Source organism: Apteryx rowi, unplaced genomic scaffold (genome assembly GCF_003343035.1).
Source record: "Apteryx rowi isolate R43461 unplaced genomic scaffold, aptRow1 scaffold_98, whole genome shotgun sequence".
Classification (NCBI taxonomy): Eukaryota; Metazoa; Chordata; class Aves; order Apterygiformes; family Apterygidae; genus Apteryx; species Apteryx rowi.
In genome coordinates, this window is record NW_020451293.1 from 2,044,723 (window position 1) to 2,065,699 (window position 20,977).

General features: G+C 38.7%; 1 protein-coding gene across 1 annotated transcript in view; it reads right to left on the minus strand.

The window, feature by feature from the left end:
* The window catches only part of DOCK3 (dedicator of cytokinesis 3), a 194,611-nt gene that overhangs the window by 31,984 nt on the left and 141,650 nt on the right, over positions 1–20,977 (minus strand). Inside the window, exons 28-39 of the mRNA XM_026055042.1 lie at positions 19,044–19,142; positions 16,736–16,830; positions 15,066–15,141; positions 13,988–14,088; positions 13,666–13,724; positions 12,603–12,751; positions 9,869–9,954; positions 7,918–7,944; positions 7,692–7,787; positions 5,087–5,147; positions 4,491–4,584; positions 2,343–2,491 (exon numbers count right to left, since the gene is read on the minus strand). Of these exons, the coding sequence (XP_025910827.1) occupies positions 2,343–2,491; positions 4,491–4,584; positions 5,087–5,147; positions 7,692–7,787; positions 7,918–7,944; positions 9,869–9,954; positions 12,603–12,751; positions 13,666–13,724; positions 13,988–14,088; positions 15,066–15,141; positions 16,736–16,830; positions 19,044–19,142 (1,092 nt within the window). The remainder of the gene's footprint in view (positions 1–2,342; positions 2,492–4,490; positions 4,585–5,086; positions 5,148–7,691; positions 7,788–7,917; positions 7,945–9,868; positions 9,955–12,602; positions 12,752–13,665; positions 13,725–13,987; positions 14,089–15,065; positions 15,142–16,735; positions 16,831–19,043; positions 19,143–20,977) is intronic.

Here is a 20,977-nt window from a genome sequence, read left to right on the forward strand (position 1 = left end):
CAGAGGCACAGACAGGCAATCAGAACATGTAGGAATGGCAACGTTTATTTACTCCCATCCTAACGTGCAGATTTCTTTTGCAAATATGATTCAAAGAGTACACTAGAGAAATAACTTCCAATTTTGGGTACAGAGCACAAGCGAAGAATGAACTGCATTGAAAATGTCGCTTTGGGTCTCCTGCAGCACTTTGCAGACACTATAGAGAATATACACTGCGGTAGTGTGAAGGGAGCTGCCAGAGTTTTTAGTAAAAAACAAACAAACAAACAAAACCCCCAGCAGTGAATTGGACAGAAAAGGGTTGTACAGTTCCCCAATTCTCAATCTGTTGCTGTCCAGAAACAGGACTAACCAGGTTCGAATTGCTCCACTKGTAGGCTCCTTCGAAACCTGAAGTCTTAATAGACAAATTGTAACTGATCTGTGAATTTAAAAACTCCTGGCTGTGACTGCTCGCTTGCCCCCTGCTCAGGCTTTGGGTCTAACACACGGCTGATGTCTGTGGGAGCAGCGCCGTTAGGCTACAGCACGAGCASATCCTCTAGGACAAAAAAGGAGGAGGTCCACTTTCCTCGCAGTTTTGTAAGCAACTGGTTATTAACACCTGATAAGACCAGACTCTTTGGAATTAAATAGATCCTTGCCCGGTGACCGAGACGACCGATAGGGATGGCATAGACCAAACTTTCCGAGCTGGAAGGCACAAATGCATCAGCTCACCCAAACRGCCTTTGAAGCAGATCCGCCAGCAGCTGGGCTGCTGAGGCTCTGGTGCTTCCCGGCGCAATTCGGGGGATGCCCGCATCCTGATGCCGGGGAGGTGACTATTTTGCTTTTAAGTGCACGATATTAGCCAAGTATCAAGTTAAGGAATCAGCAAACTGGCGAACTAAGCAGCTAGAGAAGTAACAGTTTAGTTAACCTTCAGTTAACCTAACAGTTAACCTTCCACTTCCCCAGAATGAGTGACACACTGCTCGAGTGGATTATTTAGCTATTCAGCTACTGTTTAAAATAGAGGAGGATTAAAACACACAGTCAAGTAACTCCAAAAATGTCCAGTGGGAAAAAAACCTCATCGTTTTTTCCTAAAATCTGTTAGGAGTTTTATAGCAAAATGACATCAGTCAAGTTCTTACCTGCAATGATTATATGGCTTGCCTATTTGTGCCAGAAATAGAGGCTCATTTTATTTACATAGTCTTTATATGATCTTTGTCTAGTCAGACAGTACTGCACTGCAATATTTGCACAAGTCAGTAATTTAGCTTTTTTTTAAATGCAGACTGGAAACCCTGAAATTTTCTGAAACTGTAAAAAAAGAACCACATGCAGTATTATTACAGCAGAACAGTTTTGGGGCAAAAAAAAAGTCTTGATAATGAATTACTTCCTCAGAAATAGACCTCTCTTTACAAACAACAGGAAAGTGACTTCTTTTTGCAGGTTTTGTAGAGAATACTTCTGCCAAATGCAACTTTCTTTTATCAGGGCTAGGAAGAAATTATCCGGAATGTCAACCCAATACTCTGGATCAAATCACATTTGTATTTAATGCCACTGTCATTGCCATCACAGGTAAAAATCAACCCTGAGGCACATATCCAGATGTCATCTTCCAAGAATATGAGTTGTAGGAATTTTTCTATAGAAGGGAAAAATTTGAAAATATTTTGACAGATGATCTCAATTGTGAGATTCACTTCTCAAATGTTTTCACAATACCATGATATAAGGGACTACAATACCTACATCTTTACAGCAACTTAAAGCATTATTTACTGTAGGAAAAAATATTGAATGTGTGAAGCTTGAAACGTATTGATTTTTGTTCTTGGGCAATGGATGGAATTGTACTTTAAGTGAAAGTCACTAACAGCGACATTGAAAAGGCTTAAATCTCTTTCAATAGATAACATTCAYAGAGTGCACTGACAACTGCCATTTACTTCTGGAGGTTAGAAACAAAACTAGTCTTTAAGTGAGACATAAMACAACGATTTGCATAGTCCACTAAAAACACAAATTATTTTTTAGAAATCGAGGAACTGGCATTCACAGAGCCCTCTGCCACGCCAGGTGACCCAAAGTTTGGTTTAAAAAGGTTCTGGCCTTTTCCCTGTTGGCCTAGGTACACCACTTCCAAATTTTAGGCATAACCTTTATCCATTTGCTCATCTGTTTTTCCGTCCACAGAACTAAGAGGCAATTTGTCACACTATAAAACCTTTTGATCTAAATTCACGTCCAGACTACCGAACTGAGATGATGGGCTTGCGAGCCCAAGTAAATCAGGAAAAGGGAAGGAAGCTGCTGGAAGAGAGAAGAAGTTGGCATACCTTCCCTTTGTTGAAGTAATGGATAATCTTACGGCACAGACCTTCCTTACGTTGCCACTCTGACTGAGACGGATAATGCAGGAACTCTCTCAGAGGTCTGTCCTCCCACTGAAGCAACTCACAGTACAAAAGCAAAGTAAATGCGGCCTCTGTTGGAAATGCAACCGGTGAACACCAAATAAACGACTATGGATAAATACTGCTAACATGTTAAAATACACTTGGCTTCATCAAGCAAATTCCCGTTCGTGGGAGGAATGGTGTCTGCGAGGTGGAAGCACAGTAGTAATACTTGTGCTTTTCCCCCTCCAATATCCTCTGAAAACCCAGAGGTTATACAAATGTATATAATTTAAAACAGTGTCTTATATTGCAATGGTTTTATGATACATTATCCTRTAGTTCTCTTCACTTTTCTCTTTTTCTTATAAATAGTTCTTGAACAGAGAGAATGATTAACAGTATTYGTGGCTAAAACTGTCAAGGATCAATCTACTGATTTCTTCAGCGTGCTTCTCCCTTGAGGTACGGTAGAGAAATTAAGCTCTTCACCAGGTCGGTTACCCACAAAGTGCATTGTTTCTTACACYTCACCAAAATTAATTAGCAATAAGAATTCACAGGGCTCAAACGATAGGAGATTAACACAAAACTACTAACTGACAAAACACAAAGCCAAAAGTTGTGGGCTCTTCAAAATGTGGTGTGAATTCAAACACCACGTCCGYACCCTGGGAAGTCTTTTTGCAACTGTATGTTGTATTATACAGTGTTATTTTAAAAAATATTTCACATTTTATTTGTAAGTAAATGATGCATCATAACCCCAGGGAGCACCCCAAAACTCTGCTCAGATGTTTCCAATCTCATTTCCAAAGCGATTTTCCTTTTCCTTTGTGAAATGATTCTCACTGCTTCTTAAAAAGTTTAGAATTTCTGATTTACCATTTGAGAAGAAAATTTGGAACTGTTAGATTACCATAAAATTATTCAGTAAATTAAAATAGCAGCAGATAGCTGTTTCCTATAAACTACTTTTTTTTTTTGTATAAAGTGCTTTTGGGGTGCTCTCTGTCATACAGCAGCAGAAGACTTGCAATGTGCTTCTGAGGTTGCAAAATAATTATTAAAAAATATGATGTTTTATCTGAGAAATTAAGTATGCTATATTATCAACAACGTACCACAGAGGAGATGCAGAGATACACATGTGCAAGTAATCTTAACTTTAGTCTTTTGAAAAAGTTGAAGTTCTCAACACATATTTTTAGTGGAAAGTTCAGCGCTAACTAACTAGTTAGCTAGTTAGGAACTAACTGGCATAAGGGGCAGGGCTTGGAGATGGTAGCACAAAAGAGCAACAGAAAGAGTGTCAGTGTGGCTACAGACTTCCCAACTGCTTTTTCTTTCCCTTTTCCTGCCTACAGCCTACACGAGCTGCTCCAGCAATCAGGGATGGGCAAGAAGCAGTGCTGGCCCTCCCCTTTGAGGACATCCTTTCCTGGGCAGTGTGATGCCAGGGGTATAGGGAGTGATATGTTTTTGGCTTTATGGGGCCTGTGTTCTGTTTATTTGAACACTGGTTAAATTTGGATAAATATATGGATGCAAGTCTGTGCACATAACTGTTTTTTAGGTATAAATCTTTGATTTTTTTTTTATTTTAAACTAAATACTTGATTTAAATGCACAGTCAGATAATCAAACGTGTAACTTGACTTGGGGCTCTGTTTTTGTCAGAGATAACACAGAATTAGAGTCTACAGACTTTATAAGTGTGCCCCAAATACTACAATGCAGGGAACTTTCGCAAATGATAATACAACAGTAATTTCATGTGTTTCATGATTTTAACCTTCCTCTAATTTTGATTGCACTATTGTGATTTTTGGATCAGCCTTCATTGTAGAACAGATTAATGTAAAATTTTGGGTGCAAGGAATATATGTATGGTTGTGTGTGCACAGACATACAGTATTTTCCCCTGATGGAATGGGCTGGACCACAGCTTTGAATCTTTCCAACTGCCATAACTGAGCCAAACAACATTGTTCCAAAAGAATTCAACAGATGTTAAGAGAGTAACGTTGGGAAAGTCAAAAGCTTTCACCGGGATTCCAAAAAGCCCCCGCATGAAGTCTTACTAACCTGTATAGTTCTCAGCCTGTAAGTGCATGTCACACAGCTTGTGAATATAGCGGATGTACATCTCTTCCTTATTAATTTCAGACTTATAGAAGTTCTGTAGAAGAAAAATAAAGTTATTCTCATTGAGACTCTGTTCCTTCATTCAAAATAATCAGCAGCATCTGTATATGCATGAAGGTCTTGAAAGGAGAACATGCTATTAGTGTAAAAGAAAAGGACAAATTCTTTTCACATTCACATTGATCTAACCCACTAATTTTATCATGTCATGTATTCTTTCAGAATGAGGATAGCCAAACTCTGAAACAGAGGGCCAGAAAGGTTGCAGGATCTCCATCCTTGGAGATACTCACGACTCAACTGGACAAAGCCCTGAGCAACCTGACCTAGCTGGCCATGCTTTGAGCAGAGGGTTGGACCAGTGACCTCCAACCAGACCAAGTACCAGAGATCCTTTCAACCTATGTCGTTCTGTCATCCARACGCTAGGATTCAGGAGTTCTACTTGCCTGACGCAGATATCTATGCCAACTTTTCCTATTCCAGTTTCAAATACATTGCACGGTATCACAAAGAGATAAAGAAAGCGACTTTACCATAAGGTTAACAGTGCAGCCAATCTTCTTGTTCTCCGTTTCATCTCCTTTCATACAGTCCCTAAAAACGTAGAGCAACTTTGAAACGTACATCTGCAAAAAAGTCCACTCAAAGTAAATTTGAAGCTATCCTATCCCCCAAGAGCTTCCTTGGATCACAAAAAAAGTTAATGATATACTTTATTTTTATAAAGTTCCTCTTAGAAGAATGCATATATTATGGCCTAAAWGATGAGATGAGAACTGTCAAAATTGAGTGTGTTCTTACATGTATAAACTTGAGAACAAGTACCTGAACTGACTGCTACTTCATTTCTCACAAGACCCTGAACAAAAATCAGGYGATTGCAGCCAAAAATCGTTTGAACTAAAGACCTACCATAAAAGTGAAAAACTCTATTTTTTATCCAGATGTAAATATTCAGTGATTTCCYATTCACGAGATTTATGTCTCATAAATTTAGTTATCTGATGTGTAGGCACCCTGAAAGACACAGCCTGACTCGTTTAGACTAGAATATCGATTTTCACACAGATAAGTTAAACCAAACAAAACCTATCCTGAAGTTTCTGGAAGACTTTAGAAATTATTTCTATTTAAGCAGTACAAAAGTTAAAGGCTTCAGAAATTACTAAGCTTGACCTGGAAAAAAAGCCCTTACACTCATTTGTGAAAAAGAGACAAAACACTTAAAGCAGAGATACTGCAAAGTTTCCCAAGAACTACTTTTGTCAGCTAACTGGTGGCTGAACTCCAAGAGATGTCAAACCTGATTAGCAGAGCTCTTCTTTTCATAGCTCTCTATGTGACTTGCAGAGCTACCACAATAGCCAGGACACACTTGATCTGCGCCTTTCCAAAGTCTGGTGCTGTTCCCTGTTCTATTCTGCTCTGTGAAAGGGAAATTCTGCTGCATATTAATTGCAAAGAAAATTTGTTATCTGCTCCTGAATTAAGCATGAAAATGAATATATGTATATCAAATTTGTGTTGATAGCAAACGGGATTTTAAAGAAGCTGTTCCCATGTAGTATTCCTTTTAAATGCGTCTCAGATGTTGGGGCCCTTGCTGTGCTTCAGAACAATAATCTATATGAAGAATTATAAAGGTTGCCTAAGGAGGCTTGGAAGGTCACTAAAGGATGATTGCGGTTAAGAGATGTTGCACCCAGTAATAGTTATGTTAAGTTTGACCATGTTATGCCTATTGCTTACAACCATATTGTATATAAGATTATGGAGAGTGATAGTACGCCTCGGAAGGCTTCGAGAACTCTGCTTAACATATTAGCAGGGATGCTTAATAAAAACAAAGGGAGGACTGTTAGAGAATATTGAACTGAAGCTGTTTAGAATTAATTGCTTAGCATAACTTGCTTAGCATTAGTAGCTAAATTTGCTGAASCCTTAGGCCTCAGGCTGTGAACTTGCTGTGAACTTTTACTTAGATAAGTAAAAGGGGGCCCCAGAGCCGGTTCAGGCTAGAGAGATAAAGAAGTTACACGGACAGCAGGAGTAGCCAACCTTGAAGATAAGAAGCAAGTTCCCCATAGGTAGCCAATCATATTATAGCCACTGCTGCGTGCTTTAAAGTAGCCAACCAATCAAAGCGGCCGAGGCGCCACGTGCYTGCATGCCACGACCGCACAAACATATATAAGATGGGCAAATTGCTGAATAAAGTTGGAGTTGAATCTGCATTCTGCGACTGCGTCTGATTCTTTCCCGCTACTCCCGCGGACCRCGACACTCAGATATCTGGTCTTGCTTAGTAGTTGTACAGCAGCTGCGGTCAGGAAAAAAGCAGATTTGATCAAACTGGTAACAATAAGAGGAAAAGAGGAAACTAAAAAGCAAAGAAAAAGATTTGGCAATGCAGGAAACACAGCCTGGCCATAGGTTTTCACCTAGAATGAGGACCACAAGAATAAACAATTATTATTTAAACTGTTGTCAATTGGCTAGAGATAGAAATATATGGAAGAGTTCAATATAGTTTCAAATTTTCTATTGTTCCACTAAACCAATCTGAATATATTAAGTTATACATACAAAGTTAGAATATCTTCCTGTAACTGAATCAAAGCTCAAATTTATTGACACAATAGTCCTGCAAGCTTCAGTCTAAATCAAACAAGTAAGGCCTAATTCATAGTGGAGTCTTGCAAACCTGAGTCACCAGCTGATGTGTGAAAAGACACATCCTTGGGTGAGAAGAGTTGCAACCTTGTATGTCTAGATGAAACATTCAGCACATGACTCAAAGGCCTTGGTCCAGCAAGGCGTTTAAAATCATTCTTCTATTTGGCATGTATTTTGCTGATCAAGATGTGATCATTCCAAAGCCACAAGGAATTAATCAACTTGCAACCTCAATAAACCAAGGTACAAAACTAAGAATTAACAACTTTATCTTCATATTTATCAGGCGTAAGCGTATGAGAATGAGAATTAGGGCTCTGAAGTTGCAGACCACTATGAAACCAACTGGAAGCATAATAAACAATAAAAACATTCTCTGTAAGAAAAGAAATTTGGTACTAGTGCTTTACAAACTATTACTTATACGTGTACCCAGAACGTATTACTGTCGTAGCCAGATACCTGTAGTCAAGCAGACGCTCCATGAGGCGAGTAACCGATGTAACGAAGGAGATTCCTGTCTCCCGCCACGTTTCCTGCTCAATCTTCTCCAGCAAGCTGTTTGGAGAGGAAGAAAGAGTGTACGAGGCTTGTGGGGAAACGGCGGAGTGCATGCAGGCAGCTGCAGGCAGCTGCAGACAACTTGGTTTCTCCCTCGTAGAACAAATGCACGCAATTATTGTCTTACCTGGGATAAGGCCCAAAGAGCTGGGTTCTACTCCAGGCAGCAGGAAGCAAAGACAAGGAAATTACAGAATTGGCAGGAAAAGAAAAAAAATATCCTCTCACATTGCCATTTAAAATATATTAAAAAAAAAAAAAAGAGCAACATTTATGGCAACAGTTGTTTTCCACATAATTACCTGTAGCTTTAATACTGCTAACAGCAGTATGAAGATGCAACTGGAGCCTAAACCCTCCTAGAGCAAATTTCTCTCCTTCGCTCACCCCCAGATAAATTTTGACCTCTAATCAGCAGCCATGCAACCTTGCAGCACAGTTTATTTAAACTGCAAGTAAAGAAATGCAATCTCTTTCTGCTCTGCAAACTAGACAACGTAGGCAACATCTCATTGAGACAATTGCAAAGAACGAAAAAAGGCCAGAGGGCGAACACTGAAATAGAGCAGGAGAATCTGAGTTACAATCATATTTTAAAAGGCAGGAAAGGAAAGCAGGTTTACATGCTAGCTTCCTGAAGTTGGATCTCTGGTCAAAGCACTATGTCYCTTCATACTGGGAAGATGAAATACTGTTAGGTGTCATACTGGTCCTACACTAGACAGATGCGTCTGATACTGGAACGATTTCCCGTCATCCCCCAATTTACAAGGGACCCAATTCACGTTTCAGCAGTACAGGTGGGACGACAGAATTTACAGTCAACTCTTTATTTCCACAGCACTCTGGAAAAAGAGCTGATGAGTTTTGCTTTTCTGTGGATTTGTTTCTTCAAAGCTCATGGTGTGCTAAGAAAGGGCAGTAAGAAATATAAACTAAAAGGTTGCTGGACTTCAGTTCAAGGTTGCCTTTCTTGGCAATACACATAGTCACTATCATCTAAAAATAAGTCAACAAGCTACAGTCCTGGCATTCTTAACATTTCAGGATACATTCAAGATACAGAATATTCCCTCTTGCCAGGTTAAAAAAAAAATACAAAGAGATTTTCTTCTGTTTCCCCTGAAATATACTATTTTACCTGTACACATAAAGTGCCAGACTACCCAAGACCGAATGTGCACAAATGGAAACCTGCTTTCTAAGGATAAGCAGGTAGGCTTACAGGATGGGCAGGCAGGCTTATTATTCTGGAAAATGAATGGACGTGCAAATGTGAATTCAGAAATACCAGTACTGGTTCTACTGAAACAAAGGTTTTTGCCTCGAATTGCCTGCATATTAATAGGGGCCTGACAAAATCATCTGGAATATATGATTTAAATTCTGCTACTGATCTTTAYGGCTCACTGAAATATTAAAAGATTTAGGGTTTAGTTTGCTGGACTCTGAGCAGTTAAAAACAAGTCCTATAGGACCCTTGGAAATCAAATCTAACTAAGCAGAAGGTCAGATTTTAAGTCTTAATGTTACCCTCATGAGCACTGTATTTTTGGTGTGAAAGGGAGTGGAAATACAGTGTTGTGATGGACTCTGGAGGAAGCAACTTGCAACTGTTGAGCCAACTCAAAACATGACCTTTAAAAACTGGAAGAAGAAAAAAGTTTAGGAAAGTATCTTTTGCTCCAGCAAGACCTGGCTTGCTGGTGAGTATACCGTTTCTCCAAACAAGCCGAAGGCAAGGATTTCATATATTGCCATGGGAGAAGCAAGGTACGAGCTTCTTTAGCAAATCAGTTTTCGACAGAAGGATGGCAACGACTTACCTGTGCAGCCTTGCATTAGATTTCACAGCAGGAAAAACAAAGAACCTAGTTCTTATATTTTTTTCAGAATTACAGAGTGATGCATTGCTGTTGCAGACGTGAGRGCCACGTCAGGCAAACCTGCCAGAAAGCCCTCTACCRCTTTCTCTGAGGGAGATCAGCCCTCTGGCTGTTATTTCTCCCTGGATCACTACTAGGAATATTCCAAYGACCCTGCACAAGGTGGAGCAAATAGAAACCAGCATGGCTTACAGCAGGCTGAAGAGTTCCCTGTAGTTCTCATCACCTTTGCCTTCCGATACCAGGCTGTCCAGCTTATCGATCAACTCCGCTTCCACCTGGGTGAAGAAGCGATTGGTTACAGAYGAGCTATTTATATTAGGACACACGACTTCCAAACGCTTTTGCTCATCAGGAGACTAAATGAACATCCCAAGGGAGACGCTACTTCTGCTTCATGGGAATTTCTGATGTTTATTCTCTTTTTCTAAACAAATCACTCAGATTTGTTGTGAACAAATATATCAGATATACTGTATCCTGTACCACAAACAAAATATATCTATGCAGAGAAGCTAATTCATGGCATGACCGCCACTGGTCTGCTATGACGGTTCTGGTGGTAGTGTGGTTCTGGTGGTATGGTGGTTCTGGTGGTGGATCACTATTTCCAGTGATCCAGGCACCATTATATCAAACTGGAAGATTATCTGCTCATTAAACTCAGTTTTATCAAGCCTCTTTATGATTACATGATGCATTTTCTTTTCACAATTGTCAGAACAGTATCATGATGTTTCTCTTCCCTCACATAGGTCATCAATATGTACTCTCTTTTTTTCAACCTAATATATCCTATTATCAAGCTTGGTATCAGATATTCTCAAGTGCRGAAATCAAGGTATCTAATAGTCAGAAATTTTTCCTGTAGTTTTGAAGTCTTGTAGAAAACTTACTTTCAATACTAATGACAAGAGAGGTTCCTAAAGGTTGAAATGGTTTGTAGAAATACAGTTTGTTTTTATTTAAGGACAAGCGTAGTTTGAGTTTCTCTGTGTTCTTCAGCTGCCACATTGCAAAGGAAGTAAAGATGAGAAGTAAAAGAAAATCAGCCAGTGATATACAAATGGAATTGAGGATCTTTTTACCAAAATCATTAAACAGAAACCTGATTTGGTCCATGAATCAGACTGCACTGTTATCCATTATCACTGAAAAAACGACCTTGTTAAAACATGAACTATTGAAGAAAACAAAAAACCAAACAAGCTTGAAAATGCATTTCTAGCATTTTTATATGTTCTAACAACCAATTTAGTATTCAAAAAGCCAACAGAACTTCAAAATTAAAAAAACAAACCAAAGTCTTTAACCTTTGCTGGACTGAATTCTGTATTATGATTTTTTTTTTTTATACTGCACTGTTGCACAGCAAACATTTTGGCATTCAAAGCAGAGTGTAATACTCTGACAAGGCTTACAACAAACTCTGCAACTGCCTTAGGACAGAGAACATAGCAGAAATATAGACTATTGCAATACTGAAACAGATGACTGATTCAGCTCCTCGAATACCCTCTCTTTGCTTGAGATCTATAATGACTGACAAAAATCCATAATGCACTTGTCCAGCTGTCTAGTATTATAATGGACAACAAATAACTTCCCGGTTCCAGCTGCTTGTGCCCGAAGCATAAGGTTTAATAGATCTTGGGCTATTTAACTATATATTTCATTCTCACTAAGACAGATTATTCTTTCTTTGATCCTAAAAAGTTACAATATGTGCCTCAATAAAACAGTGTGAAAATTAGCTTGATGGGTAATTTAAGAAAGATTTTTCAGCTCACACCAGTGAGCATAAAAATTAAATAAAGATAATGAAGAGTTCATCTTTGATACAGAAAGAATGAACAGATCCAGAAACTGTGAGACGGTTGTAGGTACTTAAAACTGTAAGTGCTAGAGCAGGGACTGTTCCATTGCTATGCTTACATAGCACTTAAAACAAAAAGAGGGTCAGGAGTAAATGCTATTGTAGCAGGAACAGTAATAATTGAGGGAGCAGAAGAGAAAAAACCCCCCCAAGTTTCTGGTAATACTCTTCCACACAACCTTTGATAGGTTGGGTTACAGAAAAGGTCTGTTAATTGTCTTGGAATAATAGACTAGATTTGGCATTTTAATGGGTTTGTGGATAATAAATAATCACAAGAATTACTGTCATTTAAATATAAGGTCCAACAATTCATTATTTTTTAATTTCACTGYAGGATTTGCTTTTTCAGCACGCTTGCCTGCAGGTATTTACCCCCAGTATTGCCCCAAAGGCGATGACAATGAAGCACCAACATCTGAGGATCCACCTCAGACTTGCACTTCCCTGTTTGTACTTTGTACTTTTAGGTTCCATTTTACAGTGGAAAATTTAAGCAAGTCTCTGAGCATGACTTGACAACTGAATGATGAAGGCTCCTGTGCCTGTTCTGCAATCCTGCCTCGTGGCAGGAGGAGGCCAGAGAATTGTTCTTGGGGGTAATCAGTTCTAGGAGAGCTGCTACACACTCTCTATGTGTGTACAGCTACAGAGTCCATGTCAAAGCCTGCTATAATTATTTATTAATTATATAATGCCATTTTACCAATTAGAATCGRAAGACAGAAGCAAAGGCCAGTGTTTTCACCAGAACTGGCTAAATCTAGAGTCTATTTTGGGGTTCCAGTCTGACCCCTTTAATGGCTGACTAAGAATCTAAGGGAAACCAACGGCAGAAGTGAGAGCCCAGCACTTATGAATCCCTTTTCTCTCATAATAGATTTGTGAACAACACTTTAAATTTTTTATTTCTATTCGATCTGCATGACAACACCTCCCTCACCACCAGAACCAAACCAACAGAAGCAAATTCCTTGCTTTCAGCTGGGTATTGCAGATGGACAGAATGAAAGAAAGCAAACACTGCAAGCGCACGGGAAGCTATTTCACCTGCTTGAAGTTGCCATTCTTTCTCTGTTCCCAGTCCATCATGTCATGGAAGATAGGGATCATGATGTTCCGGACTTCTGGTTGTGGGACAAGTGTAACACCAAGAAAGGGGCCAATCATTCCCGGAATAAAGTGAATCTTATGCTCACCTGTACAACACAAAGCAACTGTAATTAAATAAAAACCTTAGTTATCTGTCAGCCATTGCTGAGAGAAAGATAAACCTCTACAGTGATGCCATATACAAAGTAATATGCACAAGCATTATAGAAGGAAACACATTCTTTTCCTAAAAGACTAAAACAACAATATTTGCTTTACAAAATCCCTTGCAAAGCAAGGCTGTGAAAGCCTTTAGCAAAAATTGAGAGTGCATTTTATTTGTAAACAAATTCAAACTGTTAAAAATCACCTAAAATATACTAAACATACTAACTGGGGAGAAAAAAAAGCCCAGAGATACCCTCTAATTTAGGAAGAAAAGGATGTTGAAAGGGCTAAGGACAACACTGGTATTTAATAGAACATATTTATATTTTTAAAGAACTACAGAATTCTTTATCCTTATTGCTATGAAATTTGCAGTTTCATAACCGACCTTGACTAAGGACCAAATAGCAATGCTCCTCAGCTACAGAAACCCAAAGCATTTTGCTAACAGTCACTTCTGCAGCATGCTTACACTGTGGTGTTCTAGAAAATAAATCAAACTAATTTGTAAAATGACAATATTGAGATAGTGTTTTACTAAAAATGTTAAGTTCTGAAATATTTTTGTTTAAAAAGTACTGAGTTAAGCAGTATCTGAAAATGGCTGCATCAAGAAAAGCAGAAATTGGTTATTTTATTTTTAAAGAACTCACAACATCACTCCCCAAGAGCTCTTATATCAGTAATGATACAATACTAGAGCTTTTTTCTACTACTGTGATAGCACAGCATAAACCACATACTAGATTTTATCATCTGCATTGTGGTATTTGTTTAAAACTTTGATTGCTTAAATCGCCTAAACCTAGGGTTATTTTGGCTTTGGTTGTTGGGACAGAGAAGACAGACATACCCAGGTTCTGCCACATGCTGAAGAGCTCATATGCCATCATCACTCTCATATCACCATATCTGAAAGAAAGGAGACAGCCAACTGCTTAATGGAACAAAACCAATGGATGCTAAGAAAATTTAAATTCACATTAAAGTAAATATAAGAATATCAAAGGACTTGATTAATCACTGAACACTATATTAAGATCTCTATTTATTCATTTTCCGGGCATTTCCACATCCCAAGTCCCATAATAAATCACAGGGATTTGCTGTAGAAAAAGATGTCTTATTTCTGAGGTAGCAGAAAAGGCTAGGAAGCCAACAAAACATGTTCTTACTTATCTAGAATCTTCTTTCTCTTYGCTGGTGTGGCATTTTCTAGTTGGAGACTTGGCTGGTTGATGAACAGAACGGCCAAACTGAAATAGGAGTTCCACACCTACAACACAGGAAAGAAGTTTTATAACATTACATTGCAAGGAGCATGTTTTAAACAAGTGTAGGAAAACATATGTTCCTTTAAAATAGAATGAGATTGCTCCTTCTTATAATCAAGACATAACTTAATGAACATGTATGTTAACTCTTAAGATACTAAACTCTTACAGAGACCAAGGGACTATTTACAGCCTGGTAGCAACTAAAATTAGAAGCCCCAGGAATGTATTAACACTAGGCTTCCCCCTTAGCACCAAAGTTCAAAAACGAATAAACTTAGTGACATCTGCAAAGTTGAAATTGTTCTCTTTTTCTAGGCTAAAAGCCTCAAAAAATCAGGGATTACCTTATGTCATGAATGACAGCCTTATAATAGTCTGGTTTCCTACTGAAACGAGGCTTCTGCAATCATGCTGTGTGTTTGTGCATGTGCAAATGCACAGGTCTGGCTGCTTTTCCTTAGCAACACAGGACTTGGTGGCCACTTTCAACTAGATCGGAACTAGGGAAAACACTCTCTAACATACTATGTCCAGGTTTTAAGAAAACAGCCAGGAAGAAAGACTCTCTTAATGACTAAGCAAGAGCAAAGGATGTACCCAGCGCTTAACCTCACACACCAGAGAATCTGGGAGAGGGAGATCCTGAAATCCCTGACTTCAGGAAAAGCACTGCTTGACTTTACATTTTATTAGAGATGAATTTGTAGGACAGTAGGCTTCATTAGCTGCACTGCTCATGAAGATCGTTTCCTTTACACGGGACTCCGTTTTCTTGAGTTGAGCTCACAGTGTACATGTTCTGCTTCCCTTAACCCACAGCAGATTTGGATCCCTGTCTGTTATCAGGTAGGTCATCGTCCTCACAGATAATCAAATAATGCTGCAAATATAATCAGCTAACGTGGAGAGTAGCTCCTGTTCCATTGTTAATGCTAGTTTAAAAGTGTTATGACATTTTCTCAGTATCAATCCTTACTTTAAAATCAAAGTCTGTTTCCGTGAAATTCTTGTGCAGTGCAGAAGACAGGTACTGAACTGTTGTAACTATGATACTGCAGTCAAAAACAGAAAAGGGGAAAGAAAAAAAGAACATTTGAATCCGGAGTATAAATCATATGAAAGTGGTTTACGGTTCTGAACAGCAGTGCTTATTTTACTATACRTACAGACACAGGTATTTTTTCTTCAGGTAATCACCGCTAAAATCATGTAAAAGYTATCTTTCACCTATCTTTTATTTAYCTATATAAATACTTTGTACCAAGTGATACAAAATTAAGAACTTTCATCACTATTGTAGGTTTTAGAATTTATATAGGATCTTTTAAATCCTGTCTGTTTTTTGCATGGCCAGGCAGTATCACCTACAGTGAAATGAAAGAACACATCCATCTTTCTCCTATTTTAAGCAAAAAGATTTTTTTCCAAAGCACAACTCAAAAGACTTGAGCTATTTTAGTTCTTGGCTAACAATGGTCCTTTATCTAGCATGCACTCCAGCTGAATGCATTTGTGAATATTCTGTCAATTCCAGATTCACTGTTTTTTTTTTATAGGTGGCTAAATACAGCTTAATGAAAGGAAATCTAGCTCTGTGATAAATTCAGGAATTAATAAACAGTACTTAGGGAAGGCGACAATAGTATAAAAAGAAATAGAGCACATCTCTGCTTCACATCGAAGCAATACTTTCAGCTACACTGATATGTGAACCTGCCTCTGACATTGCCAAAGAGAACTAGGTAAATTATAACGTCTGAAGTAACTACTCTTTTATATATATTTTTTCTTTTCTTACAGAACTTCATCTAATCTGAAATATGGAAATCCACTTCTTTCACTTTTCATTAGCACTGTGAACCCACAGAGCATGCAACTCAGCAGCCGACCAGTCAACCTYTGGGAAGGGGTCCAAGGTGTCTTCTTGCAATAAGGACTCCAACAGTTCTCAGCTAGTCAGTAGGAATCCTATAGCTAGTTTAGCTAATGAAACAAGAAGCTGGTAAATAATGCCAGCCTCCAGGCGCTCACCAYGCCGCTACCTTTCCAAACAACAGTCCTTAACATCGCAAGAGCAAGAAAACAAAACAAAACATTAAAATTGCAAATGACAATTGAGAATTGACTCCGTAGGGAACGCACTTAGGGTCATTGCTGGGGTCCTGCTCCTCCTTTTTAACATAACCGGGCCCTCCTCCTATCTGGGTTAAGGACTGCTGTTCATGGGAGGGGACGGAGGTTTCAAGCAGTAGCGTACTGAGAAAGGGAGCCRAGATGCCTGCCTGCTAATACCACTTGGTGTGGGTACGTGTCCCTGCCATGTGTTATGACAGCTGCCATGCCCCTCCGAGCCTCAGGGCAGCTACTTCAGCTCTGATTTTAAACATTTAACTCTTAGATACCTCTAYGTGCTTGGCAGAGGACAAGAAATAAACAGACAACAGAAGTCCCAATTTGGGCCAGAGTGTAAAAATAAATGCAGAATAAATACAGAAAGAAAGGCAGGGAGAGTGCTCCAGAGTTCCTGTCTTGATCACCGCACCTCAGTCCAACGAAACACCCTGCATCATGGGTTTTAAGGGCCCAGCTTTTGAGAAACGATTCCCGTAGAGAATGTCAACAATTTAGACCTGCTTCTTTACTTACTTGCTGGTGAGCAACCTCATCACCATCCAGTCCCGAGGGAAGACACTCATTTTCATCAGGTTCCGAAATACACAGAAAATCTTCAGCAGGAACTCCTGTCACACAGAAACAAAAGAAAAAACATCAGCAGCAGTTGCAGATTAACGTATTTTCTTAGTTGCAAGCATGACAAACTAAGCGTGTTCCCCTTGATCTTTCTATCACTAGGCCATTCACCAGAAAACATGAACACGACATACATTGGGATACGGTTCTATTCATTTTGTTGGCATCTAATATGTACTGAATTGGTTGCTGCTGTCTTTTAATGTTTACATTTATAGTGAGATGAAAAACTTCCCTATGTGCTTAATTCCATATGATTTCCCATAGTATCATCCAGAGTTCTGGTGTTAATTCCCAGCTATTTTCAAATACACTGCACTCATCATTATTTATTTGGTTGATAATAATAATGAGCCATCTGTCAAAATTTCTTTGCACTTCCATTGCAAATTTGACAAAACAAAACAAAAACACACCCAAACACTATAAAACTCCTACATATGCTTTTTAAGATGGCAACATAAAACCCCATTTATGGCAATATACAACAGAAAGCACCTCTTAAACACATTCAACTGGATGTTTGCTTTCCAAAAAATTCCCCAAACCTGAAGACATTTCTGATTTTTGTCTATGTGTACCTGTACGTCTATAAAGAAGAAGAATACAGGGAAGATGAAAGGTGCCAAGTTGTTGGTCTTGCAGAACATGATTTTGTTGTTTTGTTCTTCTGCACAAAATTCATATAGCACAGAGTGTGGCAGGGCGAGTTTTCTTCAAAAAGCCATTTTTAAATGCCATTGTGCCTTAATTCTGATGAGGGTGGGGGGAGATGAACAGCTAGTAGAGAATCAGAAACTCCTGCAAATGAAATCCTGGCTCCCTGAATTACTTTTTTTTTTTGAGTGTGAATTAGTTGCTTTTTGGCCTCATTTTGACCTAGATGTAGCAGTGATAAGTGCAAATAATGCCCTCCTATCCAACAAGAAGTAYTGAAAACATTTGAAGGAAAACGTAATATATATTATTAGATCAATTGATAGCAGGGAAAAAAAAGTTGGAGGCAAAACCCTGAACTTCCGTGGTATGCCTGAATATATGCTTTAGACTGTCAGGGATTAAACACTATTTGTTATCATGATTATAGGGAAAAATTTCAATTTAATCATAAATGTTTTGATTTGTCTGACATAAAAACTATCGTTTAGATTTGATGTCTAATGAGTATTAATATGTATTAATTTACCAAATTATCTTCCTATGAGCAATTCAAAAGTTATCTGAAGGTAGTAATCTCAGATTCTTATCAGCCTGAGCTTCATTCAATCCTGCAACCTAGAGGTAAGAATTCTATTATCCCAAATTTATCCTCTGATTTATTCAGCTTCTCCAGGTGCATATAAAATATCTAGAAGCTGAAAGCCTCTTCAGAAAGCACTTCTCACTGTTTCTCCAGCTCACTTGTTAAGGTAGTGGAAGTTCCTGCTATTCTTCATATTGTCCCTATTTTATTGACTGTCATGATAATTAATAACATTCTGTATAAAATCCTGTCTTTACTTATGAAGTTATTCTGCCTCTTAAACAGACTGCTATCTGAGATACTCCTCTTTCCTATTGAAGTTGAGATTAAAAGTTRGTTTCTGCTGTTTTGAGATGCACAAGAGCCACCAGAGAGGTCTGCACACCTCACCAACCATCTTCTGTTCAGGAATAGCGATGATTTAAGTTGCTGTTTACAAATTTGGGAAGGGTGCAGCAAGTGGAGTAGTAAGGTTGCTACTTTCCCAAGAAAGATTCATCTGCTAGAGACTTCTGCATTCCAAAAAAGGATACCAAATACATGATAYCAAAATATTCTTATCTTTTGGCATAAGATCAACTTCAACACTCTTCCTAAGTAAGCTCCAATGCACACTTAATGTTTAGCAATGTGCTATAGGGCAACTGACTCTACACGTACTGGATTAAAAACCCTGTTCCTCGGACTGTGTTCTATAAGGTACAATAAGATGTTTTTATGTCTAGTAACATCTCTCTTGGAATTTTATTTGCTCTTCTTTACCGAGATTATTCAGTGCGCTGTGGTCCTAAGTGTCTTTATAACACAACATCTATTATTATAGAGGGAAGAGGATGGTCTATGAGCAGGGTATACCAGGGAAGAATGGGAACGATTAGCAGAGAAAGTAATGCAGAAGGGATTCCCCTCTGCTATCTCATTCTGAGAGTATCATCGTACAAACACGATGTTCTGTTCTACCTTTAGTTCATCCTTGCTTTGGAAATTGTCCAGTAAGTGTTGGAAATGTGTGTCTGACATCTGACGAAGCAATGATAAAAGACAGGACACATACTCTCCCTGTTGGCCAAATGAGAAATTCTTTAGTTCAGGCAATCTGAAGATTCATAAATATAAAAATCAACCTGGGGTAAGGTATAAAGGGAGGGGTCTGAAATGGCCCCAATGCCTATGAGAGGAAAGYTGACATGCACAGAGATTAAAAATACTGCATGTTAACAGTTCTTTAACTATTGTAAGTATAGGAATACATCTCTCAGAAGCTCTTCCACAGATGCCATTTTAACAGGTCTTTTAACAAATGCTGTCATCTAAACAAAAATCATTTAAAATGATGAATACAGACACTAATGACTCTCCCTCCAAGCATGCAGTTTTTGTTAACCACATTCTCACTTTATACACAGTATACTATGTCTAAAAAAGGTGTGACTGCAGCTTATGCAGACATACCTGGAATGATCTAAACTAATTAGCTCAGATACTGAAAACAGAATATCTATGGCAGYATGAGATGAGCACAGGCTACACAAGGCATCTGGAATCTTGTTAATATTTTACTTATTGGTGCACAGTGAATTACGCGCTGTCATAGCTATAATGCTAACAGTATTGCAGTACAATATTCCAAATATAGTTTGGGTAAGCCTACCCAAGCTACAATTTCATTTTTGGCCTGCAATGTAGATGCACCCTAGCCAGTTACCACAGTATCCCAAAGTGCTTTCCAAAGGTGAGCTCCCCCATTTTACACATCTGAAAGTAAAGCACAGAGAAGTTAAGCAATCTGTCCAAGATAACGAGCAAGGCAGTGGCAAACGGTCAGGAATAAGTCTTTTGACTGCCAGTCCCTGGCACAACGCTACTTCTTCTGCGGCAATGAGAAGTTAATTTGGAAAATATACAATCYACCTTCTAAGCAACATCTAATAAGGTTCCACATATCACAGTGCTGTGAAATATGAATACATCAGGAACGTTTATGAGAGGATTTTATACTTGGGACTCACCTTTCCATTTTATTTTTGTTTTAAATTGGCTCAAGCAACTACCCAGAAGCCTCGGCATATGTTATTCCAATGAACTTTACAGTGTTCATCTCCATTAGGAAAAAAGTGTGCGCTCTTATACGTGAGGTGGCATGAGATAAATAACACTGAGTGAAATCATAGGAGCAAAAGGAAGTTGAGATGTTACTGGACATTTGCAAACTAACACCTTTCTTGTTTTATATCAAAGGATACATGTGAAAACTAYTAACTGCCTTGTTCTTTATTAGAATTCTACCATGTGTTAGTTATTTTATTAGAGCCAACATGTGGAAAGAAATAACCTTTTCACCTGTGTGAGAAGGGTACCTTAGCATACATCTCCCCCCACAATATCTCTGAGGTTCAGCCATCTGATAAGGAAGTAAGTCTAGCAAAAAGGATGTTCTGAACAACAGCTTAACGTCATACATGGTGCAAAAGCTGCATTAGAGATTCAGTCAAGCAAAAGTAGACTAGGCTAGAATAGAAAGGGCAACAAATTCAGGAAAGGAAAAAGGTTGAACAGCAATTCTATCCTGTTTCTCCTTTCCCACTGCATGCCAAGGAAAAAACCTCTTCCCCCTTGGCTTATGCTGGMAGTCTATACAAAGAAGTGGCTTTTCTGTCTTCTCCTACCCAGCTCAACAGCTCACTTGACTTAGGATCAATTAATTTCTTTTTCAAAAGTCTGCTGCATTTCATTTGCACAAAGTAATCAGCGGAACTGAAGAGAAGCTCTGCAGGCCGTTAAGTGAAGGGACTTGTCCACTGGTAATTCTTGTATTCTCAGCCTTTGGAATCAGAGCCTGATGCTCACACAGCCATCAGTGATTCCTCTTTAGAGGGGGAGCCCTAGGTGGCTAC